Below are 21344 nucleotides of genomic sequence, written 5' to 3'. Positions count from 1 at the left end.
ATTCACCTGCAATAAACCCACATTCAAAAAAAGGGATAATACAAATTTAGATGGGTGCAGAAAAGGAATATCAGGGTGTTCATGGATTTGGACAGCCCAATTTACAAGGAGAGACCACAAAAGCTCTCCTTGTTTCAGCCATCTGAACGAGAACATTGAAGAGGTATGACAGCTCTCATCATGCTGGTGAATCTGGGGTATTCCTTGAATGGGAACTACTGTTGCAATTCATCTCCACATGCAAGGAAGCACACCCACATTGGAGACTACGCACAGGTGGATAGGCACCCTGGTGTTCTTTTTTTCATTGTAACCTACTTAAAAGTCATCACTTTTTTTTCCAGAAAGGAATAACAACTCATTAATAAACGTGGGTTGGAAATTAGAAGACAGTTCCTATGTAAAAGAAAAGAAAAAAAAAAACAAAACCACAGTTATGAAGATCTTTGAGTGCTTCTATCAGGATGAATGATAGGAATAAACCGGTTTCCTAAATCAAAAAGATTCTTCCACACCTACATACAGATGTCATTGTCTGCTTGCACTTGTCACCAAAGTTTATTTTAGGGTAGGTAACAATTGTTTTTCATTCTGGTGGGGTTTTCCTAAATTGAAGGCACTGAAAAAACCCAGTAAGAGACAGTTTGCAGATCCATGCTGCAGAACCTCCAGGGACAGAATTTGAACAGAACAAGGTAAGAAGTACACTTTGCCCTTTCCTACCACAGCCCCCCCCCCCCCCCAACTTTAACATGGAAATTTCTACATGACCAGATTATAACATCCTATATGAGCAACAGTCATGGTTGAAGAAGCATTCTTTAATCTAAAAGTCCCTTTTCACTGATTTATAACTTCCCCTAAATTATTTCCTAATATTGCCAAAGCACCAGGCTAGGAGCAACCTCATAAAAATATTTCCCCTAAAAGCAACATATTGAACTTTTTGTTTTCAGGAACAGTGTGCTGAAAGTGAGTAACATCAGCATTAGTTAAGAATGTTTTCAGCTATTTAAAAATAAACTATTGAAAATGCCAAACTTCACATAAGTATATGTAGATGAATGTGTGGTTCAGTAATTAAGTATAATCTCCAGTATGCTGCAGCTTGCCCCCTTCACATTAAGATCAGCATTTGTGACTCAAAACATATTCAGCCCATTGGAACGCTAATGCCGACAACACTTAAATGTTGAACCCACTAAATGGGTTCCCACTGCATTAACCAGAAGATCTGCTGATTATGCAAGTAGGGAGTAAGATATACAGCACTAGAGAGAAGCAGACATGGGGATGCAGATGCTGCTTTTCCTCATTTACCCCTTCCATTGCTAAGGCTTGAGGAAACACGAGAGTCCCTTGACTCTGTTTTTCTTGCCTGTGCATTTAAACTCTCCAGGGCTTCTCCATGAACTTGATTCCTTCCAGCAGCACATCCCTCCCCACGGTTACATTACTGCGCTATGGTTCAGGATGCTGTGTATATGACTGAGCCCTTGGTTTAGAGTCAGGAAAGGAGTTCTTCTCATTTGGCCAAATGCCTAATGAGGATGGTACGATAGTCAACTGCTCTTGCTTCCACCTTTTGCAATATCACAGCAGGTAGATCCTCACAATTTATGGCCATTATGCAGTGCAATTAATAGAGGAAGAGCCTTTCTTCAGAGATCGTGGTATCAGAGATTTTGTTACTGGACCACTGTTGACAGAAGAAGATATTTACAATAATCCCACTGTGACTTTCCCACGGAAGAGACAGGTTTGGTGGGTTTAAAAAGGAATGAAGATCCCCAGGATTAGAAACATGAATGCTGAATTCATGACAAAATAACAGCAAGATGCACAATGGGGAGAGAAAGAAGGCACCTTTTCTCTGCTCAGAATGAAGGGAAGTTGCGGTATGCCCTCTAAGTCTGTTTCCGTGTCAGTCATTCAATTGCTCATACTTGTACAGCAGGCTACTCCCGGGCCTTTATCCCTGGCTGTTGTGTAAACTAGAGCAAGCTAATCAACTGGTTTCTGGGTTTGGTTGGTTGGTTTTTAGTCTACCCTCTCTAAAAAAAAAAAAAACACACAAACCAAAAAACACACACCAAGCCAACAAACAAACAAAAAAAAACAACAACAAAAAAAACCCACAACACAAAACCCACAAAAAACAAACTGCAGGATACCTATCTGCCTGTTGCCAGATCTACAAAAAGTCTATGACAATTTTTGAGGTCGTGATGCAAGAGGAAAAATGCAGAATAGCAAAGACTCCTTGGGAAGAATGAATCCACCAGGTTATCCTGAAAGAGAGAGAGATGAGGGAGATAGCCTTGCAAGTATATAGTAAAATCTCAAAGGCCTGTGATTAAAAACCACATCAGTACTACCCCTAGTGACCCTGAATCGGGTCAGTATGCCTGCAGGGAGATGCAGAACAGACATTTTTACATGACGTGCCCAGTAGGAAAAATTTTTCCTACCATTCATGCTTTTGAGTCAGACTAACACAGAATAAAGATATGTCTGAGGGTTGAGAAATTTAATCATGATTCATGTGTGACCCAGGCACATTGCTGTTTTCTTCAGGTACATCCTGAACAACAGAATGGATGACACAGCATTCAATACACATCACACCAGATCCTTGGCAGTGGCCAGAACGCACACAACACTCCCCAGGAGAAGATTTACACAAGTGTCTCAAGGCTTTCCTTTGCAGACCCCGCTTTGGTATGTGCGCATTCCTGTAGTGCCTATGGACCAAGTCGCCTCAGGCACAAAGCACTACAGTGCGGCGCAGAGTTATCCTCAGTTCCCTCTACCTACTAGAAAACTAGCAGGAGCCGAAATTCAGAGGACATGTAGGTGTTTAGGCCCAACAGACATCATATATATAGGGGCAAACAGCTCTACAAAGGAATTGACCAACTAGGTTAGGTTTATGATCACAACTCGACTGGTAGCACGGGGGGGGGGGGGGCGGGGGGGGGGGGGGGGGCTGGGGTGGGGAACTGGTCTGCGTGCAAGGAGATGGTCTACTGTATCACAAAAGCACCCTCTCCCAAAACTGGTGATATAAGTGACCAAGAGCAGATAGTTTGAGTAATGGAAGATAATAGAAGGATGCAAGAAACCTGTATTTGTCGGAACAAGATTATTATGCTGTATAGGGAAAGCCTTATTGATCCTCCCACATAAAAATGCTTTTGCTTCACGAATCAAAGAGTGACAAGATGTTTAACAGTGAACATAGACTTATCAAGAACCAATTATGTCAAATCAGCCTAATCCCTTTGTATACCAGACAACAAACCTCCAGGAAAAAAAGGAAGTAAGTAGATGCCAAAAATCTTGACTTTAGTACATCTTTTGATGCTGTTTCACAAGACATTTGTATTAGAAAACCAGGGACACGCAGTCTAAATGAAAATAACAAATGAGTACAAAATATGAGGAAAACCATATTTACAAACTATCTATGCCAAAATTTGAAGAGGTATCAAGAGAAGTTTTGCAGGGGCTGTCCTTAGTACAGCAATAATCATTGTTTTTAGTACTGATTTGGGCAGCAAAACAGAGAATGTTTTTTTTTTTTTCCTGTATCAGCAGGCCACATTCAGCTGGTTGGAGCATTAGCACGCAGGAGGCCAGGCTAAGACTTCAAAATGGCCTTAAAGTGGAGGGAGAGCCCAGTAAATACAGGGATGTTATTCATCAGGGATAACAGCAAGAAAGCGCACCTGACTATGAATCACTACATACACCAATAATGGGAAACAAATGGCTGCCACTGCTACCTAAAGGTCTCCGGGCCTCCTGTGGATCCAAGGCATGAGTCAGCAATTTCGCAACAACACAAAAAGAGTAACAGCCACGTGGGGTAAACGAACCAAATTCTCAACTGCAAAGACAGAGTAACTTATGATCTGCCCAACACCAGCAAGGCCCCCGCAGGGATACCATGTCCAGACCCCTTCAGACCACTGAGGGAGAGAGGATAGAAGGGACCAACTTCAAAGAATGAGAATTGGTCCAGAAAGTGTAACCTAAAAGGAGGACTGATGAACCACCTTTTCTATTTTAGCAGAGACATTTAGGTAGGATTTTGTAGTACCCTCAGGCAGCTAAATCTTGCCGCCAGAGGAAAAGAAAAAATTCTATTCTCCATGCCCCTGGAAGACATAGCAACTAGTCACAAGCTAAAATTGTTGCATGGAAGATTTAGGTAAGATCCCAGGAAAAAAATAAAAAAAAAAAATCTAATAGCAAGGACAGCTTAGCATTGTAAAAAGATTAATAGCCAAGATTAAGATCACCAGTAATGTAACCTCTGTAAAGTTAGATAACTGCTTGTCAATCAGGAGCTTCAAAATCCAGCTCACATTTGAGGAAAACACTTGCCACCATGTCACCTCTATTCAGACATATCGGACAAGTATTATAATCACAAAAATTACTACAGGTTGCTACTATCAATTAGCCAAACAGCAGAAGGACATTTAATTGCCAGCGTGGATCTGGTATCATGGAAACAGAGTAATTTTTACAGCTTTGGCAATATCTATATAGTCAAACCTTAGATATATTGAAAGGAACGCTGGTGCACCAATTTCACTGCTTTTTCTGCTCTGTAGAGATATGCAGTTGCTTCAGGTCTATGCAATACTACCACTTATTTGTACAGCGGAGAATTAGCTTGCATAAAACTGCAGGAGTCTGTTTCTAAACATACTCTTCAGCTGCAAGCTGTCTAAACAACATCCAGAGCTGCAATTTAAACATGAACCTATAAAAAATAATCTTTCTCTCTTCCAACTTTTTCTTGTATTTAAAGGACATTGACCAGTATTGGGAAACCCAAACCTTAAGTATTCTTTACACACAGTTTTGGGATTATAGAAGGAAAGCACCCTTAGAGTGTTATTTACATACTTTTAGGCCTTCCCCCCCCCCCCGCTGGCAGAACGGACTACATGGGCACAAGCAATGGGCTAACAGGTCTAAAACCCCATGTGTTTATCAGGAAAGGGAGCAGAAACCAGAGATTCTGAAGAAAAAGTGAGGGAGTGTATGGGAAGCCAGCCAGCAATTCCTCTAAACACATCAGTTTTTATTAAAAAAAAAAAAAAAAGAACAGGAAACTAGTTACAATGTCTGCCAAATTTCCACTTTTAGGACTGACTGAACACTTAAGTAAACCGGTCTACCCATCTCCAAACAAATCTTGCTGTCTCACCAAAGTCGAAGTGATCTCCTCCTTCGGGCATATAGTTCCAAAACATGATACGAACTCACAGTGTGAAAACCTTTTTCCCAACCTGGCTGCTCTTGAGATTTCTTCACTACAGTTCATACCTCCTTTCCGAGCTTAGCTCCTCCTCCTTACTGATTACTTTTTCTATTCCTTTACTTCTAGATGAAGAAAATGGAAAGCCACCCAGAATTTCACCACGCTGTTTGACAGACTAGGACATACTTCACAAGTCTCCAAACTGGAAAAAGAAAAGAGGGCAGATGAAAGGAAAGCAAGCAAGAAAATAAAAACTAAGAGAGAAAAGAGATACAGATCAATTTAACGCTATTTGGATTTCAATGTTAACTGGGGGGAAGGGCACCCACAATCTCAGCAGCTCATTCCAAAAAGACAGTACTTTTACCAGTTCATGAAAATAGCAACTAATAAAAATATGCTTAAAAACTCATTTAGAGCAAGGCAAGGTTTCAACCAGAAACCATAGTGGTTACAATTTTTTATTTAGTACTTTGAAAGCAGAATTGTAGGGCCTCGGCAAAAACCTCAGTCTGTTTCCAACAAAATCAATAGCAAGATTTGCACCGACTTTCATGTTAGGGGGTAACAGGGTCAGAGCCAACGTATCTGACAGAATCTATTGTAAACATGCTTTTACTTTTGAAAATCCTACTATAGAAAAGGCAACTGATAACGCTGCTTAAACCGCAGAAGTTTCCTCTTATAGCAAAAGCTATTTACCTACCAACGCACACGTTTCAGTTATATATTATGCATGTGTCACTTTCAAGCCGCTAGCAAACAGACTGCAGGGAAGTACACAAAGACAAAAATTCAGTGCCACAGTCTGTTTAGAAAGCATGACAAAATCTGTAAAACTAAAACCTAAGTATTCATGGATGCCCCTAAAACTATGTAATATAAAAACTGTAAATATTGCTCCATTAGCACATTATTCCTTGTCTGTGTGATATACATAATCACTAGTAGATAATTACTAGTCAGGTAACTATCTGAAAGAGTCTACAGAAAAGTTTCATGTTTTTTTTTTCTAAATGCAAGATTTTGAAAGACAAGTAATCCACACTAAAATAAAGAAGAACTGGTCAAAAGCAATGCCATTTAGCATGGAATTTTTTATCTTTTGTCAGCAGGAGTTAGTCAAGTAAAACAATATGTCAGCAAATAGTAAGGAGGGGAAAAAAGAGAAAAACAAAATAAAAAAATAAAAGCAAACTTGTTCTAATAAAGAGCCAAGATAAATTCTGGGACGGACTGTCTATAGAACCAAGGTATAGTAAAAACACCGGAATCATTCTGAAAGTCATTCTGAAGACTCAACCTCTAAAAGTTCATAACAGAATTTAAATACCACACTTTATTTGAAGGAAAAACAATGGTACTACTTCAGTTAAAAATAGCACATCTTGAAAATTTAAAGTTAGCCATTTATGAACTGAAAACTACCGAGTAGGTGAAGTGTACATTCATACTGCACAAACTGTCAGGGAAAACAACAACAAAAGGGGAAGATTATGAAGTTAGCACATTCTAAGTAAAACCATGAGATTGGTTTTGTCCAGTTGTATAGCAAATTCAAGTTAGAGAAAGACATTTTTCCATGGCAAACACAACAAGAGAGGCAAGGAGAAGAAAAGGAAAATAAACTCTTGAAATTCCTTCCCTACCTTACCTTGAATTTAATTCACATTCATTGTAATTATTAAACTATTTCTTATTACGAAGATGAAGCTCATTTCCTTATCCCTGTGGGAAGAAGTGTGCTCAGCACAAAGGAATTTCTGCTTTATTTTCCAAATCTAGATCAATACTCATAACTATTATATCAATTTCAGTCCCTGAAAGATCTATAAAACAAGTTCTATGAAAACAATTAGTTCTCCTGGACAAATCTGTGCTCCTGCCAAAACCAAAACCATCACACGCACACAGAGGAAGGATATACTGTAACGGCTTATTTCCTGTTAGACACCATAGGAATTGATTTAATGAATCCAGTGGTTGCATAAGCAGTTCTTTTTAATGTACATACACTTAGAATGCAAATTCTCTTTTAAGTAAGTTTCCAGCTCTAAGATGAAATAATGCCTTAGGGAAACACCTCAAACAACTTCCTATATAGGTGAATTAATACGTGCTACTGAAGGCTCATATGAAAACCACCCAATGTTGTAAGTGATGCAGTATTTTATGAAACCCACAGCACCTACGCTACCACATACTTGCTACAGTATCAGTACAAGCCAACTTCAACAAGAGATTCACACTACCTCTAATTATGATAATCTCTGCTTACATTAATATGCATAAAACTTACCTATGACAAGCAGTACTGCAGATCATCTAAACTCCATTAGAGAAACATCCCAGACTGGTTCAAATCTATGCAATGCTACTCATACTTATAGAAGTAAATGAGCACTGAGGCCACTAGCCTGGGAGTACCCAGGAACAAGCCTGGTTCAGCTGATTTCCATTGCTACCTGATGGCAATTAAGTTAGTTCCCTTCCTTTCACTTTGCAGCATGTGCATGCCTTTCTATCAAAAAGAATAAAATAATTTTCCCAGGGAATTATTGCATCTGGACCCGAAGCACTGCTGAAAGGAGGATTTTTCAACATTGCTTCAAACTCTGAGGTTTTAGACCATAGATCTGGGAAAGAAAGTCAAGTTTTTAGGAGGATTTTGCCATAACCTTTGCTAGGGATAGTAATGTTACTTCTTAAAGAGATACAAAATGAGCGACTAGGGGTTTTTTTGTTTGATTTTGACATTATTGGCACTGACATGCACACATTTTATTACTTCTAGTCACTGGCTGCATGAAGTATGTCCTTACTGTATATAATTTTTAGAGCTGGACAGAAACCAGCTAGTGGTATTCTTGTCAAACTTCCTCTTGCTCCATCCTACTCCACAAGCTACACAGCATTATTTTTACCACTGTGTAAATACCAAGTGTATGTGAAAATCCTCTCTCTGAAATACTCTCTTGGCAAAAACTTATTTAGAAGTTATCATAGGACAGTCCAATAAAATTTCTTCATGTGAAAATAACAAAGCAGGTGAAACCAAAATGACTCTTTTTCCAGATTTCTTGGTGTAGTTTCACATTATTTTCTGTTTTTCTCCTTTTTTGAACATTAACACTTTGAAATGAACAAACCTTCTTGGTTAGTTATTTCCACAGTTCTCTTTATTAACCCTTGAGTTTCTTCAGGTTAGAGTTTTAAATTGAGATTTCCTTGTGATGTTTGGTCTGATATAAGAGACAATGTAGACTCAGAGGCTGAAACAGTCACTCATTCTTATCTTTAGGTTGAAATTTTTAGCGTAGGAACTATCACATGAAGATCTGTGGCAGACCTTCTCAAGGGCACATTTGATTCCCGATGATTCTTTATCCTGGTACTTCTCATTCCCTCGCTATGGAAAAACCTCTGCTAAATTAACAGCTGGATATTTAGGGGGAAAACTTAACTCCAAAGTATACAAAAGATCAGAGATGCCTTTGTAGAAAAATTCTCAATGCAGTACAAAACAAGCAGATATTAGTAGAACGGGTTTAAATGACATTTGAAGAAAAACATTTTGGCAACCACTAAATAATTGGACAAGAATTCAGAGATGTTGCAATTAGAAGCAATTATCACAATCACATGATGAGCACTAAAAAAATATGCCAAAAAAAATCTTTCGACACTTTTGCATTGAACTCATAACTTTTGATGAAGTCACAACTAATTTTAAAATATTTTTATAAAATTGACATTTTACATTCACTATTTTTAACATTTTACATTCAATCTTGCAGTCCCATATATATGTTCGAAAGCTATAATACATCCTCCTTTTCCTAGATCGATCCCTTCTTTCTGCCACAGAACTGGGCCTGGAGGGACTCTGGATAACTGCAGCCTGTGGCAGTTTTAAGACTGGTATTTTTAAGATCGCAGTCTAGAGCTTTAGAGAACGACCTGGGCTCAGCCACCTGCGTTGGTCAGTGGGGAGGCAGCTGGGGGCACTGAATGCAAAAGAGAGAGAGTGATGCCCCCACTTTCCCGAGTGGGAGAGAAAGCTTCTCTTCTCATCAGGGAATGGGCATGGGGGAGGAGAGAGAAGGATCCGAATTACAGCCTGAGACTCTGGGACAGCAGGAGAGAGATATGGAATGAAACTCATACAGGGCTTGGGATGGGATGGGGTGGGATGGGACCAAGTGAGAAAGACAGAGCACTGTCTCAAGCTGTACAAAAAGGTATCGCTGCATTGATTCTGTCTTTCCACCCAAACAGATCACGGTTAACACTCCTTCACTCTGTTGAGTGAATGTAGATTGGGGAGAAAAAGGTTAGGGAGACTTAGGGCAAAAGATGTACATTCTTGGGTGGGAAGGAGATTGCGCTAAGGGAATCACAGAATGGTCAGGGTTGGAAGGGACCTCTGGAGATCATCTAGGCCAACCCCCCTGACAGAGCAGGTACACCTACAGCAGGTTACACAAAACAGCATCCAGGTGGGTTTTGAATGTCTCCAGTGCGGAAGACTCCACCACCTCTCTGGGCAGCCTCTTCCAGTGCTCTGCCACCCTCAAAGTAAAGAAGTCCCTCCTCATGTTTACATGGAACTTCCTGTCTTCAAGTTTGTGCCCGTTACCTCTTGTCCTATCACTGGGCACCACTGAAAAAAGACTGGTCCCACCCTCCTGGCACCCGCCCTTTAAGTATTTATAAGCATTGATAAGATCCCCCCTCACTCTTCTCTTCTCCAGACTAAAAAGACGCAAGTCCCTCAGCCTGTCCTCATGAGAAAGATGTTCCGGTCCCCTAATCATATTTGTAGCCCTTTGCTGGACCCTCTCCAGCAGTTCTCTGTCTTTCTTGAACTGGGGACCCCAGAACTGGACGCAGTACTCCAGATGGGGCCTCACCAGGGCAGAGTAGAGGGGAAGGATGACCTCCCTCAACCTGCTGGCCACACTCTTCTTGATGCACACCAGGATGCCATTGGGCTTCTTAGCCACAAGGGCACATTGCTGGCTCATGGCTATCCTGTTGTCTACCAGGACTCCCACATCCCTTTCCACAGAGCTGCTTTCCAGCAGGTCAGCCCCTAACCTGTACCAATGCATGGGGTTATTCCTCCCCAGGTGCAGTACCCTATGCTTGGGTGCTCTGCCACCCTCAAAGTAAAGAAGTCCCTCCTCATGTTTACATGGAACTTCCTGTGTTCAAGTTTGTGCCCATTACCTCTTGTCCTATCACTGGGCACCACTGAAAAAAGACTATTCCCATCCCCCGGCACCCTCCCTTTAAGTATTTATAAGCATTAATAAGATCCCCCCCTCAGTCTTCTTTTCTCCATACTAAAAAGACCCAAGTCCCTCAGCCTTTCCTCATAAGAAAGATGTTCCAGTCCCCTAATCATCTTTGTGAAGAAGACAGTGTGCCTTGAGGCAGTCTTAGGGGAGATGATATAGGAGAAGTCAGGGAAAGGGTCGCTCTGGGGTACACAGAGGGCTCTGGGACAGCAGGGCTGGGAGATGTGGAGCCCAAGGGACAGGAGCTTGCTAGAGCAGAAGAGTCACTCCCAGCAAACATCTCTATCCGCAAACCAAGGGCACTGATGCAGAACTGGCGTCCACTCCTAGTTTTAGGTTTTGAGGTTGTTTTTTTTTCCTCTGTGGAATATTGACTTATTAAGTTTTTGGTTTATACTGGCTTTTGGCCTTCTTCACAGCATGAATAGCCTAGCTCCAGCTCTTAGCCACTGAAGTTCTCAATGCCTTTTTCTGCTAATAAAAATATTTCCTTCTGTGCATGTGAGAGCATGGCCAAGTGGCCACTTAACTAACTCTGGGAAAAAAACAGTACAAGCTTTTCTTAGTCCCTGACTGAAAGGCAAGGTTTTTTTCCAGCTTTTTAACTCTTTTCTTAACCACACCAAATCTGCCATGTGGTTTCTCAGGCACAGACATCAGAACCGGACTTAATTTCCCCATAAAATTCCGGCTGGCATCATATGCAGTGATATCATCACATCCCTGCTTCAGGGTCCTCAAAACCAACGCAATTCTTCTTGGGAAAAAAAGTTGCGGAAGACATACATTTGTACCTGGTTGTAAGTTTTATTTGCTATATATTACCATTTCTCCCTGACTTTAAGTTACTGAGAGGACAGCTGTAAACAACTATGTGTACTCGATTCCAGCCAATATACGTTAGTGGAGATTTCAGAGAATATTTATCAAACATTTATTCTAGCACAAACCTGTTAGATCTGTGTTCAGAAGTCTGCCTTGGTGCTGTTCAAGCTGCTAATGGTGATATTCAAAGCTCTGAAAAGTTCTGATTTCTTTTTTTTTTTTATGTTACTGCTGTTCTCATCTCATGTCATCCTGTTCTCACCCACCACCACAATTAGAGTCGGTAAGGGTGTGCTTGTTAGCTGATTTAAATTCGAATACTTCGTGCCAAACCCAGCATCAAATGAAATCACTGGCAAACCCCCGACTGACTTCACTGGGAATGAGCCCAACTGGAGGAGCAAGGCTCCCGTGAGAGGCATGCATCACTGTCACTCACATCCTGCTGAGCTTGTGAGAACCAGGACGAGATACTATTTGAAGGCCCTTCTACTTGTGTTTCATGTGACACACCACTTCTCTTTTGTTTTGCAGTAAGAAAAGTTTTTTACTATCTGCAAGTAACAAACCGAAGAGGGTGGATGAGTCACTGGAGACAGTTTTGGGCCAACGCGTCTCGCAGACTGCCAGTGTCAGTGAAGGTTCACCCGATTCTCCCCTTCCTGCTGCACAGCCGGTCCCAAAATAACACGGCAGTGCTAAACATAGCACTGCCGCGCTCTTTTAATAAACGACGATTCCTGCAGCGTGTACAAGCCACCACATTTGTCAAGATAAGCACATCAATATGAGATGTCATATTAGCCTAGACAAAGAGATTGAACCAGATAGCTTTGTCAAACGCCAAGCAAAGGGGCTCATTCAAACTGACAAAGCAAGAAATTTAAAAGTTGAACCTACCAGTCTAGTCTTAACTCATTCCGTCCTCTCCTGCTTTGGAAGGGTCTCAAACCAGTAAGTGAGCTCCTGTAAGTGATATAATAAATTCATTCCTAATCTGCAATAACAATATTCCTGTCACCTCAAAAGCCTCTGCTGCACTTTTCAAAAATTCTGTAATAGCTGTTAGTATGTTTCAGATTATACATATGGATCTATATACCTTAGTGCATAGGGACTCTTCATAATGACATATGCACACAGGGTATAATTAACAGGCAAAATTAACAGGCATAACTAATTGCCATATCGCCAAGTTACTGGTTATTCCTTGATTGCTTTTCTGTTATTTACACGTAAGGAAGTTTATTCTTAATCATAAGGCAATGGAAAAAGACACTGCATTAGTGGGTCCCAGTGCTTCATCTGTCTAAAATTTTTCATGACTTTAGGCATTCTTCAATTTCACATCTGAAATCATCACACAGCTGGCCTCTATACTACGCTATATGTGAGGTAGTGATACTGGTCATAAACAAAACTAGAAACACAGTTCACAAGATTACTTTGTTGGTGAAAAATCATCTTGGTTTCTTTGGCATTCCTCACACATGGCTGTGCGTATGGGCTTCATCATCCTACATATGGCAGAGACAGAAGTTCCGGAGGTGGGGGTATCAACAGAAATACTTTCCTTAAAATGTGCTTTCTCCTCAGAAAGACTTATGATCACCAAACTTGTTTAAAACAAGACAGGTTTATCGGTGTGGGGGAGTGAAACTGGTAGTTAGACTTCTGCCACACCACTGGTTGTGTCCCTGTTGAGGTGCAGGACGCACACAAACCCCCACATTATGTGAGAAATTTCAGTCCAACCTTGCACCACTGAGGTGTGACTGAATCATGTCCTCTGGTGGAAGCAAAAGCCTTCAGGGAACTACAAGAGGCCAGGCATCTCTCTTTTGCCAGAGACCTGGAAGTTTAGCTTTTCCTTCAAACTTAGAGCTGTGTGGAGGACGAAGGAAGGACCCCCCCTCCAGGGCAGCTGCTGCTGCTCGCAGTGGCCGACTGCTCAGCCCCACACAGCTCCTCGGAGCTGGGAGCCACACGCTCCCCTTCTCCTCTGCCAGCCCCCACCGTGGCCACAGCTGAGAAAATACATGGAACACGATCACAGAAAGGGGGAGAGAAGGCTGCGGAGTTGATACTGTCCTCTCTCGGGACTCCACCTTTAGCATACCCTACTGGGATCTTCCTCCCCTCAAAACTGAGAGATAATGAAACCCAGGAAGATTTACAGTCAACATTTCCAGGAGAGATTGAATACACTTTGAAATATTCAGGAACAATTCAAATGCAAATACGGCACAGTACTGTGTTATTCATATTCTGCAACATTTTGCTTTAGTTGTCTGATTGGAAGAAGATCTTTTCCAGTTTGTTTTCTGTTAGTTTAATAAACTGGGACTTTGAAACAACTGCCCAATATATGAGATGCTGTATTTTCTTTAGAAGAAAACAGAGTTACGAAGTCAAAGGCAAATTCAGTGGTTTCTTATATAAAATACCTCTTCACTTCCTGAACATCGCCTGTAGCTTTGCTAATTTATTGCCATGAAAATATTGTTACTACTTAATGCACTGGTACTTTTGTCAATAGGCAGCTTTCCCCAAGGCATATTTGAGAACGCTCTGCTAATCAGAGTTGATGCAGTTACTCCAAAGCAGCCAGGTCTTTAGAAAAAGCTTCATGTTTCATTCTAGTATGGGTGAGTGTTGCCATTTCTTCAAAGCACAATATTTTTAATTCCCTGAATTCACTCCTGTAAATATCTAAAGCACTGACTACATTATCCAGCCCCAGACTCAGCTTGACCCAGTGTATTTCACAGCCGTGCTGCTGGCATCTTTACCTCTATAACATTTAACTTAGGTGAAATATTCCTTATTTTGTAATGGCAAGGATTAAACAAAGATTTAATCAGAACCACAAATCTGTGCTATATCATGAGCACAGAACTTAAAAAACCATGGTCGGGTGTTTTAAGCAGATACTCACTTGGATCTGACTTCTTCCTTTTCTACATCTGCTTGAACTCTTGAGATTATGACCTCAAATGCAGCTGAATTTTTACTGTTTGTTTTCCAAGCATGCTGATAATCATGAACAGCACAGTGAGTGACAATGAGGTCATGTACACATACATATGTCACACTACAGTTTTATTCTCTCTAATAAATGTTGAAATCTACATGAGTATAACTTTACTGAGGCTAAGCAAATCGTTTTAATTGGTGTGGAAGCTTTTAACGCACGTATGTTTTTAGTGATTTTTAATGCATTTGTAGTTTTCTGCAGATGAAAAATTGAATAAAGTCCTTCAAGAAACAGGTCAGGCATTTATTTCAATTAGAAATAGTAATGAAATTTCAGTAAACTGTTAAATGTCACTTAATCTATATTCGAGATAAATAGAATACTTAATTTCTCTTGGCATGTTCCCCAATGAGGTACCGTACTTGTCTTTATATTGACAAAATTGGTGCTCCTCTGCTTTCCCTACCACAGTGATACTTAGCAACATTACTCCTGCTCGAACCCAGCATGGACACAACCCGTTTTGGAACAAGCCCACCAAGGCAGTAAGTGTCTCCATATGGAGGTAAAGGCCCTACTTCCCCTGATGCGGCTGGTTCAGGTCAGTGCTGCGCTTTTCTTCATTCGTCTTCACTGGAACCCAGGGGGGCTGCTCATTTTGGTTTCCTTCTGCCATCAGTTCATGCCCCAAAACTTCTACACGGCAAAACAATATTAACACTATTCCTACACTAGGCATGATCGAGTTCCTAATTAAGACAGAATTACAACCATCTAGGGTAATTTTTTAAAGCGGCTAGATGTTTTGAGATCACACAGATCTTTCACTTGACTCAGAGATGTACCGCGGGTTCTTGTTTGAAGGGCGTTCAGGCCCACCACCTCCACAAGAAGTTTTTTAGATATATGAGACTTCTAATACTATCAGCCAGCAACAGCAGGCGTGAAACTAAAATAGAAGGCTTTGAGTATTAAGGAGCACTACCAACATGAAACACAAACTGACTTCTATGGAGTTCTCCTCAGTTACAGTTCTATTCCTTGGTTTATACCTGAAAAATACATAAGATGCAATTTGAGGAGGTGAGGCCGCCTGCAAATTCTCCATGGAAATAATCAAGATGTGGCTTGTGATAATTCTCCATGTCTGAAGTCACCCCCACACATGGCTTCAATTCAAATTTTGCACGTCTTTAACAGATTTATAGTAAGCTCTGCTGAGTAGTTGTTAGTCATTTCTGCTGACTGTGATCAAACTAAGTTAAACTAAAATTTACCATGCCAATACATTTATATCCTTCCCACTCTGTTGTTTCACCCTTCATCTGAAAATACAGCAGCAACACTGGCAGGACAGCAACAGGATGCTTTTAACATCTCCACATCCACATCCACTACTCTTTTTTGATCTTTTGAAACGTCTACAGCTCAGGCAGCTGGCAAAAGGCTATAAACAAGACAGAGAGGAGCTGCACTTTCAATTCTCAGGGACGTTTTTGAATGAAACTCCAAAATTGTCTGAGAACTACATAACTGAACACATGAAGTGTTTCTTTCTTCAAGAAACAAGTAAAATGCATATACATATATGTATAAATACAGGCATAGACACACAAGCATGCTCCTCCGTTCATAAATACTACTTTCCATTCACAGATACTAAGAGAAAAAGGTGATGGCATTCTCCATGTAAGCCATAGAGGGAAGTAGACAGCTAGTTAGCAGCCCAGCAGCACCAGAAATACAAATAGATGCCGAACAGGTCAGTGTCTAGTGCCCTGCTCCAGAAAAGCCACATGACCATCTGTAGATGGACATGTGATAAATGTATACAAAAAACTTGGCACAAACCTCAAGCTGATTCTTTAATCCCGTGCACAGCAGAGAATACACCCAGTTTCTTTTGGCATGCAGAAGTCTGTACAGTGCATATTCTATATAAAAAGTATAATATGGGTTGCTTAAATTATATCCACAATTTCCTAAAGTTTGCTTTCTTTTTTTAATGAGACAGTGCTATAATATGGCTCTTTCCCAAATGAAAGAATACAGTATTTCATTTTTCTCGCTTTAAACAACATGCAATGAATAATGTACAGTGACGTGATCTTTTGCTATTCCCTTTAAGCCGTTTTTGGAGATGGATTGCTACAGTGGGTGGCATTCAGAATAACACATGTTAAGCAACACACACTCAAATCTTGCCAGCTTTATGGTTTCTTACAACATGCTACGATGTGAAGTGATTCACACTGAGGAGATGGAGAAAGTTTTTCTATTACTGTAAAAAAATGATGCTATATGCATTTATCATCCAAAATAAATACATTGACAGCACAGGCTGAAATAAAACTAGGAAAGTAAGCTTGGTTCTTCTTTCTATTTTGAAATATTGCATTTAGATTTAAACCAATTAAAGCTGAGTGATGCTTTCTGTGTAAGATGAGCTTGCCCTGACAGTTAATCCACACTATTATCAGACCCATCAAATTAAAATAAGGTGAGCTAAAGAAGAAATCAATGCCAAAGATCTGAATTTCCTTGATGTCATATGCTGGCATCTTAGAAATTTTACAATTCCTATGGAGGAGGTATAGAAGAGAGAAGGTAGAGGATCCACGTGGTAAGATGGAATTACTGACTATGAACATAGACAAAGTCAAAAGCAAGAAATGAAACGTAGCTATGGAGGTGGGTAATGTGCTGCAGCTACATGGATAAGCCAGAACTTCCAGAGAAGGTCTTTTATATGAAAGACCTATAATGGTAGTTTCAGAAGGGTGTCTGTCCAATGACGTATCACTTCAAAGGGAGAAAAAAAAACTCTCCAAAATGATACAGTACCTTTTGGAAGATGCTGTACTTAGCCTAGGTATGTATATATATATAAGTCCATGGATGTTTTGTTCGATTTGGCTACTGTCCTATCAGACTTGATACACTGTCTCTGACAATGTCATCAGCCAGATGCTTCAGGAAAAGGGAACAAATAAATATCTCAAACCAGTCAACTGTGTTGTACTTGAGAAGTGACTAGTGGCCCTCTATCACCAAGCCGTTAAAAAATTGGAGTTCTGAAACTTACTGTCCTAGCAGTCTTATTATCTGTACCTCTACATTGTTATCCAAGTTGAATCTTACTCATCCTCACATCCAGGTCCCCTATAGCAGATAATTCATTCTCAATTTTAATTCCTCACACTTCTGTAAACCCAGACCTGCAGACTTGCCTGTCACCTTGCTTCCATACCTTCATAAGCTTTTCAGAGATAAAAAGTACCCACAAGTTGAAGGTCAACTGCAAGTGCTCAATCTTTCTGAAAAATCAAACTTCAAATCATTAAAGAAAATACAGGCAACTTGGGTCATCCAAACAACTTTGAAGCACTTCATTCTGAACTCTGATGCCACCGTGCATTATAATAACAACTTATTTTCTTTCACAAATCATTTTCTCCTCCATGGTACTATGCATTTAATTCTATCACTTTATTTATTCTGCATATGATGTTTTCAGCAGGAAACCTACAGAAAACTTTAGACAAAACACTTTCTATCTTCCAAACCACATTAATCTTACATTTTGACATTTTCAAAAGATAAGAATTAGGTAAATATTGGGGTTTCATCAAAGTGGAATGTACTCTTCTGAGACCTGCATTTTTCTGGTCTTCCAGCAGACCGTGTGTCCTGGAGGTAGACCGACCTGTGCTGGAGCGGATGATGAATAGTTTTGACATTCACCAGTCACTACCATCCTCCAGTAAATAAATCCAGGCAACAGAAGGAGTTGTTCCTCCAGCCAGATTACCACTTGCTTCATGAGCCATTGCGCCAACAGAAACTGACACTAAAATACGACCTTTAACAAAAGATGAGAGAAGCCATCACTCTCCCACACAATGGAAAAGTTTCACAGAAAAGAAAACCAAACAAACAAAACCCCAAACCATTAAGACCGCCCTGTCAATTTCTGCCTTCACGCCCCAAACTAGACTGGACTAAAAGAACCGGCTAATGAAAACAAAACAAAACAAAACAAAACAAAATAGCGGTGAAACCGAAAGGCAATGCAATGCTGCACCACCCTGTAAGCCCACATCAGGCCAACAAGCGTTGGTGGCTCGGCCCCATGTTGGCCCCGCTCCTCTTCACACCAGTCTGGTGCGAAGTCCTGGCCGTGTTTCCCTCCGCAAACGCCACGGGCACACCTGAGACACTCAGCCCCAGGCCACGGCAGAGGTGGGACCAAGCCCTGCGGGACCCCTTCATCTCCAGCTGGATGCCACCCAACGGCTGCCTCTTGGGAGGACTTGTCCAGCTGCCACCACAGGCCCCCCACAGCAGGCAGCGGCCGGCGTGCGCGGGGGGGGTCACACGACACCCTCTTACCTTGTTGGAGTAGGGGGGTTTACTCAGGTTGATGCCGTCGCGGATGAGCTTGTCCCGGATCATGATCTTCAGCTTGAGCCGAGGGTAGGCGGCCAGCCCCTCGCCGCCCGCCGCCCCCCGCCGCCCGCCGGGGCGGTACCGGGAGGCCGCCCCCCGACGTGCCCCCCCCTCCTGCCCCGCCGGCCGGCGGGGGCAGCGCCCGGCGGCGGGGGGCGCCGGCCGCGGGGGGGGCGGCGGCGGCGGTGGTGGCGGCTCCAGGGTGAAGTAGAGCCCCGCCGCCCGCTCGTCCGCCTCCTTCAGCCGCCGCACGGCTTCGTGGATCCGGCGCCGGTGGTGGGGCACGGCAACGCCGATGGCATCCAGGTCCGGGTCCCCGATCTGCTTGCAGACCTCCAGGTCGTCGTAGCCATTATCGACGAAGGACTCCGCGTACTGGGGGAGCTGCAGGGTCTTCAGCCACTCGTAGACTATGTTGGTGCACATGCTGGCTCCAAAATAATAATGATTGCAACTTTCAGCACCGAAGCCAGCCTCCCCCTTTCCACTCCTCGCCAAAGGAGACAAAAACACAACCCAAAAACTGCGATGCAACTAAAAGGACTCAAAATCAAGGTCAAGAAATCAACATCCACCAGGAAAAAAAAAAATTCCTAAAGCAGATCAGTAGGGCATCGCAAGCACTGCTGAACGAAACCCTCCTGCTTATTCCTCCTCCCGTTTTCCTACCACCAAGTACAGCCGCTTTCTGCCACCGTAGAAGGGAGGCTCGGACTAGAGAGAAGCAAAATGTAAGGGTGCATCCCCTAAAATCCCAAGTCGCTGCTGCACAACATCCACCCACTTTCTCTGGAAGTAATTCGCAGTCGCTGTCTTTTTTTTGCCCTCTTCCTTTCAGTGTTTGTTTCTGTTTCTGCTTCTGTCTCACCTTCCTGCGCTCTGTCGCATGATGAATCTGTTTACTATGTGTAGCTGCTTTGGTACACGGTCGTCTCGGGAGAGAACCGAGCGCAGGATCGCGCACCCTCGCCCAGCCCAGGCAGGGCTGCCGGTGTGCAGTGCCCTCCTTTCCCGTATCTCTCCCGGCAGCGGGTGCACCCGGCGGCTTCTGCTTCCCTTTTAAACGGGTCCTTTCGGATTAGGAGGGGAAAAAAAAAAAAAAAAAAGAATCCCGCTCACTTTTCCGAGTTACTTTCCCAGTTCCCCTTCATCCCTGGGATGATGGTTAAATGCGCTTCGCAAGCAGCGAGCCCACAAACTGCTTTCCAACCCCACTTTCTCCGCGCCGATGCCGGCGGTGCCCCCCGGCCCCTCCGGGGCACGCAGCCCTGCGCTCGCCGCCCGCAACTTTTCCCCGCTCTGCCCGGTCCCCGCCGGCGCTCCCGCCGCTGCCCGCGGCCGCCCTCGGGGAGGCGGCGGGGCCGTGCGGGCACCACCCTGCCCCCTCCGGCGGCGGCGGCGGCGGAGCTGATCTGCGGCAGGTCACCGGCGCTCCCCCCCTCCCCCCCGCCCTCCCCCCCGCCTCACCTCCCCCGGCCGGTGGCGGTGCTTTCCCCTCCCTGCCAGCGGTACCCCGCGGCGGTGCTCCCCTCCCGGGTCCTCCTTCCCTCCTCCCCTACCCCCGAGGCGCCTGACGCGCCGCCAGCAGATTTCCTCCGGCTCCTCCCGGTGCTCCGGTGCGGCTTCTCCCCGCTCCTCCTCCGCGCCCGTCACCCCGCTGGCAGCCCCCTGCCCCGCGCCCTCCCCACGGCCCGTCCAACTTTCCCCGCCGCCGCCCCCTGCCCGACCAAGGAGGCGGCGTGCGCCCCCCCTCCCGGGGGGCAAGGCAGCCCGGCCGGGCAGCGGCGGGATACTGCCCCCACTCCCCGAGCTATCCGGGGTGCCTTCCCCCCGGCACCGCTCCGAGGGGCCACGGCCCAGGGAGCTGCCTCCCACACCCCCCACCCACACACCCCCCCCCCAGCGCCCTCGGGACGGCGCGACCGACGGGGCGGCGGCGGCTTCCCCGCGGGGCCACCGAGGCCCTTCGCGGCCGAAGGGCGACCCTTCGCGGAGGGGTAGGAGCCGGGCTGTCGGCGGGGGCGAGCCTCCCCCCGGCCCCGGCCCCGGCCCCGCGTCTCCGGGAAGCGGTGAGGAGAGGCGGCAAGCGCCGGCCCCGCTCTCCCACCCGCCGCCGCGGGCTGCCCGGGCCGGCCGAGGCGCCGCACGCTGCCCGCCGCGCTCGGGCCGCAAGGCCGGGCTCGCAGCGCCCCCGCCAGGCCGCCGCGGAAAGCGCCGCCCGGCACGGCCCGACCCGCGCCCGCCGCTCCCGCCGGCCCGGCGCGTCGGTGGGGCGGGCTGGCAGGAGCGCCCTGCTCCCCTTGCCGACCCCCAGGGGGGTGCGGCGTGGACCCCGCTGCCATTCTAATTTAAAACAGGTTGAAACTTGTTTTCTTAGGAAAATCCCTCTCCCTCAGCAGACCCTTCAGCCCCGGTGCGTGGGGTACTGATGGATTCCGAGCGTTTTGGGCTGGCCCTGCCTGTCGGGGGAAGCTGGGGACCGACGGTGGGGGCACCCACCCTGCCTCCC

At 44.3% G+C, this 21344-nt stretch overlaps 1 protein-coding gene across 2 annotated transcripts in view; it reads right to left on the bottom strand.

Moving 5' to 3' along the window:
* Positions 1 to 19723, bottom strand: part of SASH1 (SAM and SH3 domain containing 1) — a gene marked incomplete at its 5' end in the record, with an annotated part of 571880 nt that extends 552157 nt beyond the window's left edge. The window contains 2 exons of one of the 2 annotated variants that reach the window (XM_082480255.1): positions 18779 to 19262; positions 19704 to 19723. In XM_082480255.1, the coding sequence (XP_082336381.1) occupies positions 18779 to 19262; positions 19704 to 19723 (504 nt within the window). Of the gene's footprint in view, positions 1 to 18778; positions 19263 to 19703 lie in introns of those variants that run through there. The other variant, XM_082480256.1, reaches the window with a different exon arrangement.
* Positions 19724 to 21344: the final 1621 nt, after the last annotated feature.

The sequence above is a fragment of the Vanellus vanellus genome (genome assembly GCF_965231255.1).
Source record: "Vanellus vanellus genome assembly, chromosome: 3".
Taxonomy (NCBI): Eukaryota; Metazoa; Chordata; class Aves; order Charadriiformes; family Charadriidae; genus Vanellus; species Vanellus vanellus.
The sequence above is the reverse complement of the archived record's forward strand: the minus strand, read 5'-3'. Positions and strand labels throughout refer to the sequence as shown.